Source organism: Homarus americanus, unplaced genomic scaffold (assembly GCF_018991925.1).
Source record: "Homarus americanus isolate GMGI-L3 unplaced genomic scaffold, GMGI_Hamer_2.0 scaffold23578, whole genome shotgun sequence".
In the NCBI taxonomy this organism is placed as follows: Eukaryota; Metazoa; Arthropoda; class Malacostraca; order Decapoda; family Nephropidae; genus Homarus; species Homarus americanus.
The window spans coordinates 5,164,446-5,186,117 of NW_024733231.1; the positions used below are offsets into that span (position 1 = coordinate 5,164,446).

At 41.1% G+C, this 21,672-nt stretch overlaps 1 protein-coding gene across 3 annotated transcripts in view; it reads right to left on the reverse strand.

Moving 5' to 3' along the window:
- Window positions 1–453: 453 nt before the first annotated feature.
- LOC121869614 (serine/threonine-protein phosphatase 4 regulatory subunit 1-like) overlaps window positions 454–21,672 on the reverse strand; it is a 196,078-nt gene continuing 174,859 nt past the window's right edge. For all 3 annotated transcript variants that reach the window (XM_042371093.1, XM_042371095.1, XM_042371094.1), the window contains 9 exons: window positions 16,660–16,814; window positions 16,169–16,309; window positions 9,615–10,440; window positions 8,522–8,626; window positions 6,472–6,867; window positions 5,494–5,664; window positions 4,871–5,254; window positions 4,334–4,610; window positions 454–2,773 (listed from right to left, as the gene is read on the reverse strand). In XM_042371093.1, the coding sequence (XP_042227027.1) occupies window positions 2,622–2,773; window positions 4,334–4,610; window positions 4,871–5,254; window positions 5,494–5,664; window positions 6,472–6,867; window positions 8,522–8,626; window positions 9,615–10,440; window positions 16,169–16,309; window positions 16,660–16,814 (2,607 nt within the window). In that variant the 3' untranslated portion in view covers window positions 454–2,621. The remainder of the gene's footprint in view (window positions 2,774–4,333; window positions 4,611–4,870; window positions 5,255–5,493; window positions 5,665–6,471; window positions 6,868–8,521; window positions 8,627–9,614; window positions 10,441–16,168; window positions 16,310–16,659; window positions 16,815–21,672) is intronic.

Below are 21,672 nucleotides of genomic sequence, written 5' to 3' on the forward strand. Positions count from 1 at the left end.
TTACATTGTTTTTTTTAGAGACGTCCACAGAAGTCAGCTGCTTCATGGATGCAGGTATCTGTGCATTTGAAGTGGAAGAAGGTTCTAGACCTCTGGCTCAGCAGCCCATTCATAACTGCATACAATTATTTCTTGATAACTGCCACAATAGGCTACTTAACATCTGTAGTATTAAACTTTGCATGCCCTCACACCTGACATATTGTCTTTCACTTTTGGCTTATGAGGTGAAAACATAGATTTTGTTCAAATTTCATACAAAGGTATTCATTTATATGTTTGTTAAGGATCTGGGTTCAAAATCTAAAAATTCAAGCAACTAGTGTTAATTAATGAGCCTAAAATAATAAAATGCATTTCGAATATTTAAAACAGCATCTTTCCCCATAAAGTAAGCCCTTGATAGATAATAAATCTTAAATATTGGTAATTGCAAGGTTATAATAAAATACATTCAATTATAATTTTATTCATACCTGTACAATATGACAATTTACAGTGAGGTTAAAAAGAAGACTAAGTGAAGGTATATTCCCGATATTGAACCCTTTGTTGAGTTTGTCAGTGAAATCACACAATGATAATGGCACAATTAATTTGTATCAAGGATGATAATACATAAAAATATATGGCTTTTTTAAATAATGATCAAAATTAGGCCAAGAGAAATACAAGATCCAAAGAGGATAAAAACAAGATTGCCACAAGGAGGTTAGAGGAGCATTAAAGATGAAATTATCACACATGCTCACTCCGGAACATAATGAGTGTATTTGTTCTAGACATAACTTCAAGACTACCCAAAAATAAGGGCAGTTTTTCTGTAAGTCAAATAAAATGAGGGTAGTACCAGGATATGCATTTTAAGTAGAAGAAATTGCCAAGTGTGAATAATTGTTTAAATGAAAAATTAACATTTCTGTAAAGAGGCTGTGTGGAGACTGGCGACATACCAAATTAATATCTTCCGAGTAACCAACAATGAAGAGACCACTGTAAAGATGTAAAGAATATAGTCAGCATGATTTGAATTTCCATACTGACAAACTTTCATATCTTCATAAATGAGGCAACTGTCATTAACAAAACTGGAATACATGACTGCCTATCAGAAGAGTGCAGATCTGTAAGCATATCTTAAAGCCTGATCAGGTCTCTGGTACATGTGAGCAGGTAGCTCAGCAATCACTATTAAAGAGCCCAGTTGTCCAACACTGTACATTAGGTAGACTGAAAGCAATAGTAGTAAGTTTTGGCATGGTTCACTTTGAGCCTTTTCGGCACACTCTTGGTGTAATGATTAAGTAACAAGAACTAAAGATTTTGAACTGAAAACTACCTAAGACAGATTAATAAAAAAACCTGCTTAACTATTCTGAACACTGGCTCTTCCAAACACAGTAGAAATTCTGCTCACTTTGCTGAATACAAAGACACGCTAGGCCTAAACCAAAGACAGCAATTTTTTAAATATACAGAGCTATTAAAAAATATATGATTGGGTAAAAATAGCTATGTTGAAACTTGCAATTAAAAACCTTTAATAAAAAAAAACATGACTAATTAATTTAGTAAATCCACTTCAAAGTTCGCACTAAAAACTGCCAAAACTTCCAAGTATGTTATATCACAGGGACTTGGTCAACAATTTATAAACGGTGACCAGTATCATGTTAACATTTGTTACATGGGAAGATCACTATGCAATCAGGGTTCAATTCTGACCCAGGAATACAAGTTCTGAAGATCAATCATACAAGCATTATCACTCCAACTACCAGTGACACCCACATATTTGTACTTCCCTACTTCATCTACAATCATCCCAATGTAATAACCAATCACATAATAGAATTTAGCCCTGAAGTGATGCAGTAAAGAATTTGAACTTCTAAATTACTCAAGTGTGTTACTCAACATTTCAAGAATTAGAAGCTTTGGATGGAATAATAATGTAGGTATTTCTCTTGGATTAAAAGCAGGTTATAATATAAGGGGGAACCTTGTTAAAAGACTTGTTACAACCCACGTTATGAAACTTATCCCAACAGAAAGTAATCAAACATAATACAGTATAAGTAAAAGGCTGCAAGAAAAGATATTTCCAAAGGTGAAGCACATGTGTTATTTCAGCTAAGTTGAAATATTAAACCTGCCAATATGGTGATAACTGAATGGAATAATAATGTGCAAGATGCTGATGTTGTAAGATGCTGACATTAAGAATGAGGTCACCACCATAATGCACAGCCTACCATGCACCTCGATAAAATCACTATGGTGGGGACATATATGCACCAGTAGGAAAGTGACTAAGATGTGTTATAAATATTACTAAAAAATGAACAATGAAAAATAGTGAGTATAGATTCAAAGATCAGTGTTTTCAATGTGAAATCATCCGTTACTTTGAAACTATATACAGTACTGGTTTGCTTGTAAGGCTCATTTTCTATTTGAAATGAATAAAAATCTGTCCTGAAGTTCCCCACTTCAATCTGAGAAGAAATGCAACTAAAATAGCTGCAAATAACTCGGAACACCAGGGCTTCTCATAACCTGTGATGTTATATAACAAGCACAAGTATATTGGAAGTAAAAGATGGCTAATATAACCTCTATTATAATGTTGGGTCTTGTGGGTCCAACATGAATTCTGTGTTGACAGGGCAACATGCAAAGTGGCCAACATCTCTGTCTTTGTCATGTCGTAGCTGCTCCAGTGCTTCTTGGACTTTCTGTGATGCTTCATTTTCAGGATTCTGGCAATATTCTGTTAAAAAGAAATAAATTAACAATGTTATGGTCATACTATAAAGCGAAACATGTTGTTTCCTTTCATTACAAAATAAATGTCATCCTGAAAAGTTTTATTTGAGAACCCTAAATAATTCCCATATATTAAAACTATATCGGTTAGGAACCGAAAATTTTGTGTCAATGTAGCCTTATGTTACAGAAAGACGTAACATGATCCTGAAAGTTATCAGGTATCATGTGACCCGTCAGTGGCGTTTAACGGTTTTCACTCGGTCATCCCATGGCACTCACTGTGAAAGAACACGTTTCTCATTGAAACATTATATCAAGAATGCCTCCTTTTGGGAATGTCAAATTACATTTAAGTCACTTTGGTGGTTGTAAGAAACCTTTGAAATCAGTGATATGGAAACTGGTAAAGCAGTTCAGAGAGACAGGCTCCATGAAAGTTCAAAAACACATGTGCCAGTCAAGTGTTGTTTCACTGGCAAAGTGGGTGAAGTGCAAGAAAAATGGAAGCAAGTCCAAAAAAATCTCTCGAGACATTTAGAATAAGCTAACTGTTCATATTCCAGTGCAAGGAAGGCTGTTAAGACAATCAAACTTTATCCTTAAAAAATTCAAGCATTAATTAAAAAAATTAAATTAAAAGCAATAATCAGTGACAGTCAGCATTATTTCTCAAGAAATGCCACAGCAAAGAATAAACTTGTGCCTGCAACATGGTGGTGGACACTTTCAGAATTTATTATAGGTAATCAATTGTGTGGATCATGTCACGTCATTTTAACATTAGGCTCCATGTATTGAAAATAATAGGTTCCTAACTGCTATAGTTTTAGTGTATGGGAATTATTTTTTGTTCTTGTATAAAAATATCACACTTTATTATGAAATTTACTTAACCATAGACCTCTTGAAAACTGGAGAGGGTCCTACACTTGGAAATGCACCAAACATTCCCCCCATTACTATACTTTTTAAACTTGTCTTTTGACACAGATTGCATTGCTAATCACCCCCCCCCCACCACTCAGCCATACTGTATATCACGGAGAACATTTCTCTCGTAAGCAGAAAATACAGGAACATCCAAGTTCCTCCCACTAGCCTCATGGGCTTGCAGATGCCTTTTTAAGGGAGCAATTTCAGTCTGAATCGCTCTGCCCAATGTTTACCAAAATGGAAAAACCACTCCTGTTACCAATGCAATCTGTGTCGAAAGACTGCAAGGGGTGAGATTTCCAAGCATGGCCAGAAGTACCAGAGTCAACTTATGAATAAAAGTCGCTCTTTAAATTGCTTAATCACATCTAATGTTAATGCATTCCATTCTGTTTTGGAATTTTTACTGGAAGTTACACTTAAGACGCCTTTTCCCAGACAATGATGTACCATATAGGATTAGTGTAAAAGCATGAAATTGCAGCAGAGACTGTGCCACATTGTATGATTGGGCTTTTGAAAATATTTTATCGTTTCAATTACTTTAGTCCTTATCACAATAAATATTAGAATAAGGCATATAAAAAATATCATCCAATATAGTATATATGTTCAATTTGCTGCTTACCTAAACATGCAATGTGAGTGTTCAACATTTTGGCAACAGCAATGCGAACATTGGGCACCCTGTCACTCGCTAAAGTGAGCAGACCATGGAGAAAGAGGCGGCACCAGTCTGGGAGTGGCAGTGATCGCTCAGCAACAAGTTGGCCACATAGAAAGGCATATGACTGGCGGTGTGACCATGTTGGAGCTTGAGCAAACTTCTCTCTTAGCTGTTTGCTTAAGGTTTCTACATATTTTGGGTCACCCTCTGAACCTAGCTGTCTCACCAATTGGCACATCTGAAGAAAAAGTTAGAATTATTTATTTGTAAATACTGTGTAACAACTTATAAAAGAACAATGTATGGAAGTTCAAAAAATCTGAATACAGTATGATTAAGTAAAAGAATATTTGTGTGAATGATATACAGTTTATATTTTTTTAATAAATTTGCACAATAATATGCTTGGGAAGTGTCTTTCAAGAGACACCCTAAAGTACTTGCAGAAATTACATTAGTATTAAAAAGGCATAAACTGGCTGACAGCATATTACTTACTACAGTATAACAAGTGTGTCTGATGTGTACCACTTTGTCAGCCATAAGAGCTAATGCTATTGGTGCAATGAAGGATTGGCAGTCATGAGGAGAGAAGAGGTCAATTATATCCGCCAGCTGCGTGGCCAATTCCAGCCTGAAGCGCCAATTGTTTTCGTTGTCAGTGCGCAAGAACTCATCCATGCGTGGCAAGTAGTCTCGCCTATTTTGTGGTCGAAGAAGACGAAGAAAGTGAGCTAGATGTTTGAGTACACCAATGCGAACCTCATCGAGGTCCTTTATAAATCCATTGAATACAGGAACAAGGTCGCTCTGGGCTATCTCTTCTCCTAGGATTACTGCAAGCTCGTGTATACTGAAGGCTAACGTTCTTCGCACTTTCCACTGAAAAATTATAAGTTAACACCTATGATCATCTAGATAACTAAGCACTCACTAGTCGACTCCCTGATTAAAAAATATGAAAATGACAAAAAAAATCTGAATGCTCATATCCTAAGTATGTGGCAATTGTTCAAAGAAAATCACATGTACTCAGAGGATACATGACAAATTATATTTAGTAAAGCATTATTGCCTCAATCTTACCTGACTTAATACAAGAATCATAAGTATATACTTACATGCACATCACCTGCTAAAGTTTCGTAAGTGTCCTTTAAAACTGGCCAATTTTGTCTACCAAGAGTTAATGCCACAGCTGGTAATGAATAAGCACAATGGCGTGTAAGTTCATTGTCAACAGTTTCTGCCCTCATCGGGTCTGTCATGCTGATATAGTGCTCCAGTAATGTCTGAAAAGGGATACAGTATTATTATTTCCACAAGTGCAACAGTGTGAATTCCTAATTATGTTTCTTTATTCCTACCCTTCTTCATGCATATACATCCAAGACAATTCTAATAAATTTTCTGTACAGTACTCAGCTTTGAGATGAGAATTGTTGTAAATAAAGTTGGCAAACACTAGTATCTAAATACAATCTCCATTGTCAGTGTTTGAACCACAGAGGATGAGAAAGTACAGCCCTTATAGTCTACAAGCCAGTGCCAGGTTTCAGCACCCTTGGACAAATGATCAGGCGAGAAAAATGTCAATGATAGCAGTTGTGAGGGTGATGTATGGGGTTCATCACCAGGGTGGATGTAGTCTGAAAGTGGTGCAAGTCTATTACAGAACCATTTCCATATCACCGATTTCAAAGGTTTCATACGACCACCAAAGTGACATTTAAATACAATTTGACATTACTAAAGGATGTATTCTTGATGTAATATTCGACGAGAAACACGCGTTCTTTCAGTGTGCACCATGGCGTGACCGAGTGAAAAATGTTAAATGCCACCGACGGGTCACATGATACCTGATAACTCATTGGATCATGTTACGTCTTTCTGAAACATTATGCTACATTTACGCAAAATATTGGGTTCCTAATTGATAAAGTAATTAGTGTTTGGGAAATATTTAGGGTTCTCAAATGAAAAATCACCTCCATTAATTAATACTGAAAATTATTTAGTTAAAAATTAAAGTTCTTAAAATCCCACTCCCTCTATTTTCCTTATAATAGTTTGCAAAAATGTGGTGACAACTTTACCTTGGGTACAATATCCTGATTCAGATTAATATATTCTGTGGACCCTGTTGAATGTTCAGACATCGCTGAGGACATATGGTCACTACTTCCAGGAAGCATCACAGTGAATGGATCCATAATCCTTTGCGCTAATAATGATGGTTGTGAAGGTAAACTTGGTCTTCCACCAGGCATGTTCATGCTACAATCACTGGGTGACACAACATCCATCTCACGTTTCTTTATCTCTGTCACAGTGCCACCGGACATACTGACTTGAGCCTGAGTGAGCCGTGAAGCTAATATAGAAGGCTGGGGTTCATTTTTCAGCTGCATTGAGGTGACAGATGCAGCACAAACTTGGGCATATGTAGCTTGTTGTGGCTGTGGACTACTAACTTTTATAACATCTTTACTCTGAAAAGGCAAAATAAAACATTACAATTACTAAATTAAACTTAACTGACCCCAAAAATATCTGCAGTTTTACAAATCATGCAAACGTATTATACTGCAAAATCATATTAATATTGGAAATATGTATAAATTGCTTTAAGACCCTAACAATAATAATAATAATTAATAAAATGTACAGTAACATTGTCAAATTAAATGAGATTCAACTAAATATCCTGTGTTATGGAAGTTTTCTATCACTGGAGAGGAATGGTAACCTTGGGTGTGGGTAGAGTCCTTAATACTGTACAGTACCTGTCATCATTAAACAGAGTAGGTGGGACCAAGATGTGTAGGGGAATAGGAATTTGTAGGGGTTTTCAAAAATGATCATTTGATTTTGTCAACTGCATGTGAGACAAGAATGCAAGGTACTGCTCTTTAAATGTGACAAACAAACACACACACACACACACACAATTGTACTATAAATATATTTCTTGGTGAACTACAGTATAATTCATTATGTATCATGCATGTCACGTACTGTATGTGTGGAGGCCAACCTCATCACGTGCTAGTAGTGTGAAAGACTGAATTTAGCCAAAAAAAAAGTTGTAGGATGAAGGAACTAAAAATTGAATTTCAAAGGAAGCTGTGTGAAATACTGAATAGTGTGGCAGACGAATTTGGGCCGAGAAAAATAAAAAAATACTTATACAATCACCCGGTAAAGAAGCGCATGGGAGTGGAAGAGAAAGGGAGAGCATGGTGGACAATAACAGTGAGACATGGAAAACAAAGGAGTGTTAGACTTGAACTAAGAAGGTAAATAAGCTAGTTAAAACAAGTAAAATATGAGCAGAGGAGGATTTTGGCAAGATTATATGAAAACTTTCAAGAGAATAGTTCTCAGAGTTGTGGAAGGAGATGAAGAAATGCTAGAGAAAAGAGATGTGTTCTGGATAAGGAGGGAAAGATGCTGATGATAAATGTAAAGTTAGTAGATGGGAGAATACTTTAGAGATTTAATGGTCATGTAGGAAACAGGAAATAGGTATACTGTACTGATATAATAGTGGTTTCTACAAAGGAATGAATGATGTACATTGGAGAATACATTACACTAGAGGTAGGGAATGTAAAGAAATAATGTAGAGATGCCCAGCTTATTACACGTGATGACAAACCCAGTGATGTAGTCCGAGAATGAGACCGACACCATTCACAATTTTAGCATTTATGGATCATCACCAGAAGATCAACTACCAGGGAGCATTAGGTGGTTAAACTCATGGTGGGATATACTGAAAGGGCAGTGTTAAATATTGTGATGTTTACAATGATATATGACAAGGAAGGCAAGAGTAAGATGGAGAAACAGATAGGTTACATAGATGACTTAAGAGGTCTATAACCATTGTACTTGACAATATTTGCAGAGAAATTAGATAGGTACAGTACTACACATTGTATGTGTAATTTAAAGCACAGCTCAGTAGTTGTGTGTAATTCAACCCTTTAAGGAGTAATTTTGCACTTAATTTACTGAGCCAAGAGAAAGTCCTACCCCTCAATAGGTTAAGTATAGTAGTTATTGCATATGTAATTTTAAGTACAGTGGAATTATTTCATTCATGTGATTTATGAACCATTTGGGAATTAAAGAACTTACCTCACTATCCTTATGTGATTGTCTCTCCCCAGCAGAACTATCATACTTGCTGCTGTCCCTCGTAGACACTCCCTCTAATGAAGCTGCCAAGGCCTCTAACTCAGCCTGAATCATAAAAATTAAATTTGAAAAAAGAAATGAAATACTGTACGTATAATATAATTATCACTAACAAGCACACTACATATACAGTACTGTACCAAGTACCTTTACAACTGGGAAAAAATCCTGCTACTATAATGTACAATGAAGAATGGACCCCCTAGAGTGCTCTTAATTCACAATGTCAAAAGTTTAAAATGCCTCCTGTTCCAACATTTAAAATTGCACTCAGTATCAAGTGCCCATTGCTTGATCTAGCTTCACAATAATATCAGACAACTGTCAATCCCTGCCGCTCAGTGTGTGTCTGACCTTAATCATCATGGTGTTCACTGTCAGCTAACACTAATTATCTGGGCTATCAATCACAAGTGGTTAGCTCACTCAAATACCTGCATGCTTGGTAGGTCTTTGTAAAATTTTAAAGGCCTATAAGCTACCATGATAGTGATTATATGATACATTGCACAAGTGACTTTTAAAAATGTTTTGTGATATGTTTTAAGAGGGCCAATTTGATTCATACTGAACCTAACCTCAAAATTTTACTCTCTTTTTATGCAAGGCAAATCTGTTATTGTAACCACTGGTAATACAGTACAGTAAAAATATTTTGCAATTTAAAGAAACGTTAAAAGAACTTCTCAAAATATCGTTCAATTACAAAGATCACAGCTGTGTCTTATTATCATGTTCTTCTCTCATTCATCTTAATTATATGGAGTTATTAAACAAATTTCAAAATGTTAGTCTCAAAAACTTATAATGAAATGCAAAACCTCCTTCAAACATTTAAATGTTTGGAAAAAAATTAACAAATGTAAATCACAAAAAATGCAAAACCTTACTTACATAACTAAAGGAAGGTCACCTGTAAAATAGCACATGGTGATCAGCCCCAAGGTTCAACAACTACTGTGTGTTAACTCTGTAAATATCAATACAACATAAGTCTCTTCCATTCAGAAGGAACCATAAGTAATTTCCTCACCTCAATAGTGTTGATCGGTTCTTTTTCAGTTCTTTGCTTGTTGTGTGTGCTAGGTACAAAGGTGACACTTGGGTTTGCAGAATCTGTAGCCATAGTTAAATTCACCTGAGATTGATATGTGCCATCATTCTCCTGAACTTTTGCTTTGACACACACATTGGTTGTCTTCCCCATTATATCAATATCAACTTCAATTTTTGGAATAGGTAGTTCAACAGGCATAATGGGTGTACGCCAGTAATTGAAAGTGTTAAAGGCAGGATTGTTGTCTAAATGTACATGGAGGTGGCCTTCTGTGCCAGATACAGTCAGAGAGTTGCCCTGAGACTGTACCCCATCCATGGGGCTAGGTAATGTGTTGGGAGGTATGGCAGGTACTGGAGTATGTACAGTTTCAGTATGTGGGCTAGAGATAGCTTGTGAATCACTGGTGTGTTGAGAGGTCACAGTTGTCAGCTGTGAGGTGCTGCCTACAGTCTCTACCTTAGTTTGAGCTTCAGACTCAATACTGGAGAAGAGATAAGCTCGCGCTCTTCTCTCCTCGGCACTCTGGTCGTTATATACATCATGAGGGACTTGACTATCTGCCACACCACTGCACTCCTCTACCTCCATAGGTTCTGTCTTCAGTTGATCCCATCCTCTCCCTTCACATACACCTGCCTCATCACATTCATGAGCTTGTTGGCGATGCTGGTCATAATCATGAGAGATGTGGTCAGCAATTGCCCTGTCTTGCTCTTGTTGTAGCTGCTGGTAGTGGTACTCTTCATCCCTGTTACCATTGTCTCCTCTATCTGGCAACACTACTGTGTCTGCGTTCAACCTGAAAATGGTGGATACTTAGTATTTAACACTAACCTCAAAAATAAAGTGGACCTACATATTTTTACTTCATGTTTATAATCTAATACTGTATTGTATTGGGTAATTTCTTCTAGTTTAGACTGAGGGAAAATTTTCATCCTATATGGACAGTTTTTGATAGTTCAGTCATGGACTTCCATGATATACTGTATTATCAAAATTCCGAATTATACAATATTTGTATTATAGCTCCAGGTGCTGTACCAACTTAACCTGTGTGTGTGTGTTTGTGTATTGTACTAAAGTAGCCAGCAGCAACATGTGCCCACCTGGCAGTAACATCCACTCTTTCATTCATCACACCTGTGTTACTTCATGCACCCATCCGCGTGCTGCTACCATCATGTCTTGGTCATGTGGGCATTGCTGCATGTTTTTATAGAATTACTGGGCCGTGACCCCGCGCCTGAAATCAGCAGCTGCGGGCAACAGCTGCGAGGGCAGCTGGCGGGTCTGCCGCGGTCATCCTCTCCCCCCTCAACCCACCCTACACTACCCGAAAAATAAATAACTGTTTGGAATTACTCCCCCGGGGAAACTAAGTATGAATAATGAATGTATTAAAGCAGTATTAATAATGAATGTATTAACACAACAGTATACCTTGACAATATGCGAATGTGGTAATATGTAGGTGGTGTTAGTGATTACTAAGATGAGGGGGTTAAATGGCGAGGGGGGTTGTAAGGGGGCAAGCGGTGGAAAGGAGGGACGGTGGAGGTGGGTTAACACGTGCCCACACCCTCTCCTCCCCTTCTGCCCGCCCATTCCCACCCTGATTAACACCTCCCCTAAACTACTAACCTTCTTCACGTTCAACACGAAGTTTTAATCTCCAAAAATGGCTAAGTTTCCGGCATTAAAACGAAAGAAGAGAACGAGAGGGGAGTTGTTAATCAGACAGGGAGAGGTGGATTGTGGTATAAGGTCCACGTAAATAAGGGAGGCGAGTGTAGGGTGGGCAGCTTGGTGGTGGTGGGGGGGGGGGGCTGCTGTTGCTGCCAGCTGGGTTTCCTCACCTTCCACCATCGCCGTCCTCCACACTGTTCAAACAGGTATTCATGGTCCACAAGCCACGTCATAATATACTGTACTGCTGTTGTCTACTTGTCAACACTATACCTTCACCGTGACTTCTACATCACCGGGGAGAGAACTACGTCACATGTTCACTGACCTCGGAGTAACATGAAGGAATAAAATCACTTCTTTCTGTCAACACCTCGTGACTGCAGCAGTGTTGTTACGTCAAAACTTGGTAATAATAAGCTGGGCTATTTTAATTATTTATATTTCCATTTATGACAGAGGATAACCGTGAGGTTACACAAGGGAAGTTGCGAGTTCGACTTGCCGACGTACCATACATCTACCGCACTGCATGATCAATAATAATATGGAAATATTAAAGCGGCGCAGAGCTGCTACTACTGCCTGGCTACACGTGACGGCAACAACAGCCTGCCTGGGTGTATCGACGCGTCGTGGTGTAGTCTAATGTGTGCTTCACGCTGTAGCCAACACTTAATTTTGTTATCTATATTTCCGTTAATCTTTTATATCTGTAAACCAATTCACTAAACCTCTTTGAAAATGCGAGTCAATATAATATGAACAATAATTATATAATTCTGATTTAGTAAGTATGTATGTATGCCGAGTTTATGAATGAAATTTGCAAACGAAAAAAAAAGTTGCAATGGGTTTTGGTTGTATATAAAATATTCCAGAGTATTGTGTTATGTTGATAAAGGCAGCATCTTGTACGAGGCGGCAACACGGTCTAGCCTCGCCAGGGTGACGCCCGGGCCCCAAGTTCCCGACCACACCACCACCTACCACCTTCCCGCCCAACACCGCTGAAGGATGTCACGTCTCGGTGAATGTCAGGTTTCATTTTTATGCTCAGCCGCACCGTAAATAAATTCTCTACTTCATCCTTCTACCCCATCTAGGCCCCACTACTGTACCCGCTAATGCAGGGTGTGTGGTGTAAACGGGACTGCCCAGTATGGGCCAATAGGCCCGCTGCAGTTTCCTCCATTCTTATGTTCTTATGTTTTGTAACAGTATCCTAAATATACTACATTTAGTACCACAGATCTTTGTAATTCATAATAACGTCATGGTACAGGAGAATACACACGGACAATAACAGTTATACAGTACTTGGTCACAGATCAATTTATATACTGAGAGGATGAATATCCACACAATGCATTAACTGACGCATTTACGGACAATTGACATCCGCATTATATAATACAGTATACGTCTTTACTCTGATCCAAGTTGTGATATATTGACACAAAACTAAGCGGGTTGAAATTGAAACTGTATGTTCACCAATGATTCGTTTATCTATTTATTCTGGAGTACGGTAAATATCATTGGTAGAGATGAACTGGTGAGGTCCAACACAACAGCGGGTCTTGTGGGGCAGATCTCTTTAATCGTCATCTGTAGTAATGGACTTTAAACAATATATCTGAATGTTTCTCACTGCATTTGTATTAATGTACTTTATACAATATAAATGGATGCTTTCTAAGCTTTTTGATATAGAAATCATATTTTACGTGAAGGATGTTGGAGCAATTATTACTAAATACTGTACTGTACCGCCATCAAAGACTATTACACAATCTTAGAGATTTTTTAGCCTCAGATGATGTGTTTAGTCACTTGAGATGTTTAACGGTACATCCTGATATTGTCGAACCATTACAGCGACACGAACAACACCCCGCCTCAATATCCCAGCAGCTCCAATTACTTAAAGTAGTAATACCCTTTTAGGTTGGATTTTGTTCTTCTACTGTACAAGCTTATGGTGGGACGGGGTACGGCGACCACAGTAAGTGGAGACGGGGCGAGGGAGGGAGGTCGGCGTCAGACAGGAAACCTGCCCACCAGCAACTGCCTCAACAGTCTGCCACACGGGTCGCCACGCTACCACCCTGGCTGCCACCACCTTGAGGCTTGATGCTCAGGCTGACTTAAGAGGAGTCCCCTACCAGAGGATTTGCTCGCGATGGATGGTGATACTGCCACGCCGGAAACGGGGGGGAGGACACTGGGGAGAAGGCGTGGGGAAGGGCGGAAGTAGTGCACAGCTACACAGTATTTGGTGGGTGGCGAGGACGCCTCCTCCCTCCCTGTCACACACACGACCTCACCACGCACACCTCAACACTAGTTCCCCCACCACACACACACATCCCTCCCCTATTTTCCGGGACACAGGCGGACACCCCCCCAAACCTCAAATTACTATCGGACTGTCCACACCCATACATACAACTCCACGGCCAGCGGCTCAAAACTCACGCATATACGCACTGACACGACGCCAAGACAACATTACAGGATTAAGTTATGAGGTACAGTAGTTGTGTTCCGTCACGTGGACTGGGACACACCTGGCCACGTCAACCCTACTTATGGAGGCTACCTGGTTCTCTATTGGCTTTAACAATGTTCACTACCTGGCTAACAAGCTGAAGGAGGCCAGGCTGCCATACCCTGTACCGCACACCTGGTTACCGTGTTACCCGACCCACTTCCAGCCTGCCACACTACTTACACCCTCCTGTAGTACACCCAGCCAGCCACACTACCTACAACCCCGCCTGCAGTACACTCAGACGGCTACACTACCTACACCCAACTTAACTACCACACACTGTCACCATTTTTCACACTACACATTTATGTAACCCTAAACGCCCCTCATAGGAAAACATGGGCTGTGCCTTACCCCGAAAACCCTACACACTTGTTTTATCACCCTAACCACTTCTCACCTCTCATACTACCCCTTAACCATCACCCTAATCATCTCTCACACTTGTTAAATTGGGTTATTGTCTATTAAAAACACAGAGCACAATGTTACTTTCCACACATAGACCCGTGTGTGTGTTTACCATACATGTAAGTTAGCTCCAACACACGCACACACACGAGCATGTAAAATCACAAAGACAAGTTCACACCACACACACGAATGCGAGGCGTGAATCTACACTACTAACCTAACGTATCTGTATAAAGAATGTAGAACGAAACAAAAAATAATCAGACAACGAATCCAATTTTCAATTGAGTAATCGTGTCCAAATCCGAAGCTATAATATAAACATTACACCCGTTCTTAAGATACCCTCACCAACAGCGGCGCGAGGCGAGAGAGGGAGGTGAAGACGGTTGGCTGCTTCTGGTGGAGGAACATTGCTCCTGCTGGGGTGTGTGGGAGGAGGCGAGGCAGGAGGGAGGGAGGTAAGAAATGCAGGATGAAGGAAGGGAAAGATTTAGGTCGGAGAGTGTGAGGAACAGAGGGGAGAGGGAGGGCGAGAGGAACAGAAGGGAGGGAGAGCGTGAGGAACAATGGAGAGGGCAAGAGAGGAACAGCAGGGAGAGGGAGGGAGTGTGGCCGATCATGGTTCCACTGGTTGCCTTCACTTCCTCTCAACAGCCACCCTCTGCTTTCCCTCTCACACGCTACACAACACTCACCCCCACTCACTCACTACCACACAACACTCACTCCCACTCACCTGAAGATTAGCACCCACACCCATGATGATTGAACACCTTAACTCTACCTCAGGTTAGGTTAGGCGAAACAGATGGCGTGAGACGGTAAGAGGTAGGGGGGGGGGCCCTGTGAGAGGTAGGAGGACGAGGAGGTTGTGGGAGGTAGGGGAAAGAGGAGGCTGTGAGAGGTAGGGGAAGAAGAGGAGTCAGCGTCGTTTTCTCTACAGCTATGGGCGGGCTAGGGTAATGGGGTGAGCCTCGAGTGCGTGGGTAAGCATTGGAGCCAGTAGGTTAGAGAGTCCAGGTGGTGGGGGAAGTCCAGGTGGTGGGGGGGTTAGTCCAGGTGGGGTTGTGGAGGGAGGGGGTCCAGGTGGGGTTGTGGAGGGAGGGGGTCCAGGTGAGTGCCACAGTTAGGCCTACCAGAGAGGATCAAGTGGGTAAAAATAGTTTGTAGTTAGACGTCCAGTTCCACCCATCCACGCCCACCCAGCTATACACAACCGCCAACACGAAAAATGAATAAATAAATAAACTTTTAAGCTCAGGCGACACCAGAAGAGTGATTGCATACACCGACCATGTTTACACACACACACACACACCATAGACTGTGTGTGTGTGTGTGTGTGTCAAAAGATGTCTATCAATCCATCATCATCACCAATTTTACTTTTGTTTTTATTAGTTCCCAGCATCTCTCTCCTAATTAAATTTATAGTGTTCACATGTGATGTATAGTGTTCACGTGTGATGTACAGTGTTCACATGTGATGTATAGTGATTACATGTGATCTATAGTGTTTACATGTGATCTATAGTGTTTACATGTGATCTATAGTGTTTACATGTGATCTAATAATAATAAACGGTTTATTAATAGAGTTGCAGCCGGTGGCTGAAAATATACACTCTATTGTGTTTACATGTGATCTATAGTGCTTCAAGTGATCTATAGTGTTTACATATGACATCTGATGCACCATATTCTTACACTATACACGTTTATGAATGAATTATTATTACTACATAGGGAGAGAGAGAGAGATAAAAGAGAAGATAAGAATGAGAAAATGATAAGATATAAAAGAAGAGAGAGAGAGAATAAAAGATGAGATAAGAAAGAGAGAAGAGACCACCAATGTACTTACTCCTGGCTGTAGATAGAGGGGTCCTGCGGGGTGCCGATGACCAAGACGCCGTCCTCGTTATAGTGAAGACCCGTAACGCTGGCGTCCGCGAAGGTGCTGATGAAGGGACCCAGGTTTTGGAAGGCTGCCACCCGCACCCACCTGTACCAAAAACAATAAAAAAAACATTAAGCTTTCCATCTCTTGCCCAATACACTTTACACCCTCAGTTAGGTTAGGTTTGATAAGGTAAGGTTAGGTTAGATAAAATTAGGTTATGTTTGATAAGTTTAGGTTCGGTAGATAAAGTAGGGTTAGGTTTGATTAGGTATATCTAGGTTTGGTTTGGTAAGGTAAGGTTTGATAGGTAAAGTAGGGTTAGATTAGGTAAGGTTAGCGTTAGTATGTTAAATCACCAACTGGAATAAACTGGTACTAGCTCTCTAAGTGACCCCGTGTTTTAATAATATATACGGTACAATTACAGAGCCGTGTAGGGGGCGTCAACTCACCTGCTCTGGTCAGTAAGTAGCGACACGAACACGGGAGAGAGTTTGTTTTTTCTGGTAGACAGCGAACAGGCACAGGAAACACCCATGAACACCTCAGCACAAGCCTTCCTCACGCCCCACACACCGTCCTCACACAAACTCATGAACCTTGACACCTGGGGGACAAAAACACATTGCTGTAACTATTAAAAAAATCACCAATAAACACATTCTGTAATAATCTATACATTAATTAAAAAAATTTCTAAACACACTCACGAACCTCGACACCTGGGGAAAAAACATTGCTGTAACCCTCAATACACACATATAAACACATTACTGTAGTCCTTAGTACATACAACATTCTGTAATAATCTAAACATTTTCCTAAACACTAGCCGACATGGTGTTATAGTCCAGAATGATGTTAATTCACACTAGAAATTGTATTTTTTTTTACCTTATAAGTAGGTGATGGTGGTTATGCCTGTGTGTGTGTGTATCTGTCTGTACACCCCAGATATGTGTGTGTGTGTGTGTGTGTGTAGGCGTCAGCGAGATACATGAATGAACCATTAGGCAGGGAATGGCACTAGTAGTACTGGAGTACGGTGGGGGGTGGCGCTATACCATGAATGAGTGCACCCTGGGAGGTAAACAAGGGATGGAGGGGGCCAGGGGGGTGAAGAGGGGCGTGTGCTAGCTAGTTGTAAACACGACCACGACGTCATTCACTATTACAGTACCTGGTTTACCTGATTAGATTATCCCCAGCTTATTTTACCTGATTACACCCCAGCTTATTTTACCTGATTAGACATCCCAGCTTATTTTACCTGATTACACCCTAGCTTATTTTACCTGATTAGACATCCCAGCTTATTTTACCTGATTAAGCACCCCAGCTTATTTTATCTGATTAGACATCGCAGCTTATTTTACCTGATTACACCCCAGCTTATTTCACCTGATTAGACATCCCAGCTTATTTTACCTGATTATACACCCCAGCTTATTTCAACTGATGGTTAGACACCCCAAGCTTATTTCACCTGACGATTAAACCTAACCTAACCATAAACTACCATGGAATCCTTACCACAATCACAAACTACCATTATCAGATAATCACCTCGTTCGCTGGGATAGTTCATGTGAGAGAGAGAGAGAGAGAAACCCGGGTGGTTGAAATACAGTGCAGTTTAGGCATTTGTTCAATGTATCAACCGCAAGATACTGCCCCACACTCGCTTGGGTCAACACAGATAAAGTGATGCAGTAAACCTGTGTCCCTTACCACCCCGCCACGACACCCCCCCCTCCCCCTCCCCTCTCACCATAGATGGAAGGAGCAGTAACACCAGTGTGCCCTTCTTACCCCCTTACCATAGATGGATAGATACAGATGGATGGATGGTCGAAGGATAGATGGTTGGACAGTCAGTACCCCTCCCCACCACCTTACTGTAGACATATAGATAGTTTCCAAAACGTGCCCATATTATAATAGAGACCTCGTGTGTGTGTGTGTGGGTAGGCGTTTATATTAGTATTAATAGCATAATTCATCTCGCTTCTCTATAGTGCGTGTTGGTAGTCAGGGGTAGTACTAGTAGTGGTGGTGAGGAATAGTAGTAATGAATAGTGATAGCGGCTTTAGATAGTAGTAGTTGTCCTTAAACGCTACATCTAAAACCAATACTTGAGTGACTTCAGCAAAGAGAGAGAGAGAGAGAGAGAGAGTGGCGAAAGGTACCGCATATCCTCTTTTTTCTCTTATTCCTCCTCCTCTTTTCTCTCTTCCTGTCTCCTCTTCTTTCCCCTTTCCTCTCTTCTTCCTCCTCCCTTCTCTCCCATCCCCCTTTCTTTTTTCCTCCTCTTTCCGTTCTTCCTCCACCTATTTCCCCTTCCCTCATAATTCCATTCCTCCTCTTCCCCCTCCAGCTCCCAGAGAGTGACCGATGACAGAGTGGTGCCAGCTGCCAAGACGGGGGCCGGGCAGGGCCTTCACCATGTGTGGCCTAACAATATGACTTCACCAATAAAATGGAGGAGGGAGGCGCGGCCACTCACCACCCTGGGGCGAGGTGATGGGGGGGATGGAAAGAGAGGGGTGATGCGGTGGGGGAAAGAGAGGGATAAAGGGTTCGTTGGGGGTGATGGTGAGAGGAAAAAGATAGGCAGGCAGGCAGGGAGGGAGGGAAGTTAGGATGGAAAAAGGGAGGCGGAGGGAAGATGTGAAACTGACATGGTAGGGAGGGCAGACAAGGCGTGGGGGTGAATACAGAAGGTGTGGGGTGAATACAGTAGGCGCGGGGTGAATGCAGAAGGCGTGGGGGTGAATACAGGTGTGGAGTGAATGCAGAAGGCGTGGGGTGAATGCAGAAGGCTTGGGGCGAATACAGAAGGCGTTGGGATGAATACAATAGACGCGGGGTGAATGTAAAAGGCTTGGGGTGAATGCAGGCGTGGGGCGAATACAGAAGGCGTGGGGGTGAAAACAGAAGGCATGGGGTGAAGAGACAGCGCGGGGAGGATAGTATGTTACAACAGGGTGTACAGACATAGACTGGCCTGCTTGTGACTCCCCCAATGTGTCTATACCTCTCCTGCAGCAGAGCAAGGGACTGGTGATGGTAGTGGGGGTGATGGCTGGAGAGAGTGGGCCCCAACCACACGGCGGGAGGTGAGTGAGAGGAGGAGGTCTACCCCAGCAGCAGCAGTGGTGAGGATGCGTATGATGGATCAATACACCCACTTCTCTGTACCGGCACATATACACATGCCACCGCTCCTCCCTTCCCCTCCTCTCTACCCTCCTTCACCTCACCCTCCTCTCTCATACTGTCACCTTCCTCTAGTTTTCTGTGTGTGTATGTATGTTGCCTCCCCACACTACTACTACTACTCCTCCTCCTTTACCTCCTTTTCTTCTCTCACAGCCCAACCACCCTCTCCCCACAACTTGACCCACCTCCCCAAAACCCAACCCACCTCCTGCACAGGCCAGCCCACCTCCTCACAACACCGCTCTTCAAGCTCGAGTAACGTCTTAACCCCTCGAGTATAATGTATTAACTCCTCGAGTATGACGTCTTAACCCCTAAAGTATGACGTCTTAACCCTCGAGTATGACGTCTTAACCCCTAGAGTATGACGTCTTAACCCTCGACTATGACGTCTTAACCCTCGAGTATGACGTTTTAACCCCTCGAGTATGACGTCTTAACCCCTCGAGTATGACGTCTTCCCGTTGACGTCTAACCCTCGAGTAGCGTCTTAACCCTCGAGTATGACGTCTTAACCCCTCGAGTATGACGTCTTAACCCCTCGAGTATGACGTCTTAACCCTCGAGAGTATTGTATTAACTCCTCGAGTATGACGTTTTAACCCCTCGAGTTTGACGTTTTAACCCCCGAGTATGACGTTTTAACCCTCGAATATAATGTTAAACCCCCGAATAACCTCGAGTATGACGTTTTAACCCCTCGAGTATGACGACTTAACCCCTTGAGTACAATATCATCGCTCTCACCAAACCAGACCTATCCTAACCCAACCTAGACCTATCCTAACCCAAACCAGACCTATCCTAACCCAACCTAGACCTATCCTAACCCAACCTAGACCTATCCTAACATCCTCAAATCCAACAAACACCAATCTTAATAGGCTCCAAATACCCCCTCCCTATTATAACAGGTCCCCCCAACGTTAATAGTTAAAATTGGCTGACCTATTAATAACGGGTCATCTCTCTCTCTCTCCAACAAAAATAATAACAACCACTACACCACCACCAATAACGACCATACCACCACCACCAACCACAACAATCTTGGTCGTTTACACACCTGAGTATAAACAGTTAATTAAGGCCTTTGTTTACTATGAGGGAGTACGTATGTAAACAAGGTTTCTTAATGAAGAGAAAATAGGATTTTTTTTTGTGTCTATGACCATTAGTGAGCGATGATTATTATTATTATTATTATTATTATTATAATTATTATTATTATTATTATTATTATTTTCGTTATTATTATTATTTTCGTTATTATTATTTTCGTTATTATTTTCGTTATTATTGTTTTCGTTATTATTATACTGTTGTTGTTGTTGTTAATGTAATTCTTAGGGCATACCGTGACTGTATCTTAATTAAAGTGTACAGTTTCGGTGTGTGTGTTTGTGTTTGTGTGTGTGTGTTATTAACTCCCTCTACACATACGATTAACGTTTTCTGTACGTACACACACACATTAACGCATTCTATATACATAAACACTATATTAACGCTTCTTTAAACACATACAAACTATTAACTCCTGTGCACACACTAACTTCGGTAAACACACATAATAAACTTTTACACACACACACACACACACACACACACACACACACACACACACACACACACACACACACACACACACACACACACACACACACACACACACACACACACACCTTTCCGACTCGTTAACAGATATCTTGGATCACTTGAAGATGACTAGACACCCCAGCTTCACTACCCTAACCTAACTAGTAGTTAACTTCCCTCCAGTGAACCTAACCTAACCGCTCTTCTCTCCCTCGTTTTTCTTCTTCTTTCTTCCTCCCTCATCTACTTTCTCTCCTTTTCCCTTTCTTATTCTCTTCTCTCCCTCTCATCTTCCTTTTCTCCTCTCCTCTCTTTCCTCATCACACTCTTCTCCCCATGACGGATGCCTCAAGTCAGACGCCCACGTTATCAAAGAGCGAGCGGGCAGACGTTCGACGGGCGAAAGCTTCCATGAGCGTGTCATTTTGGAGCGGAAGGGAACGCCAGGCGCTGTTGACTGCTCGTGATAGCGGTCGATGTTACAGGTAAGAGTTTGATTTTCCTGGTTGAAATTGAGTCTTATTTTGCCTTCATGGTGGCGATGGTTAAATAATAATAATAACTATCAACAACAACAATAATACGAAAATATTGCAAGACACAACGGTGGAGGGCGGGGGGACGTTGGAAGACACAGGGAGGG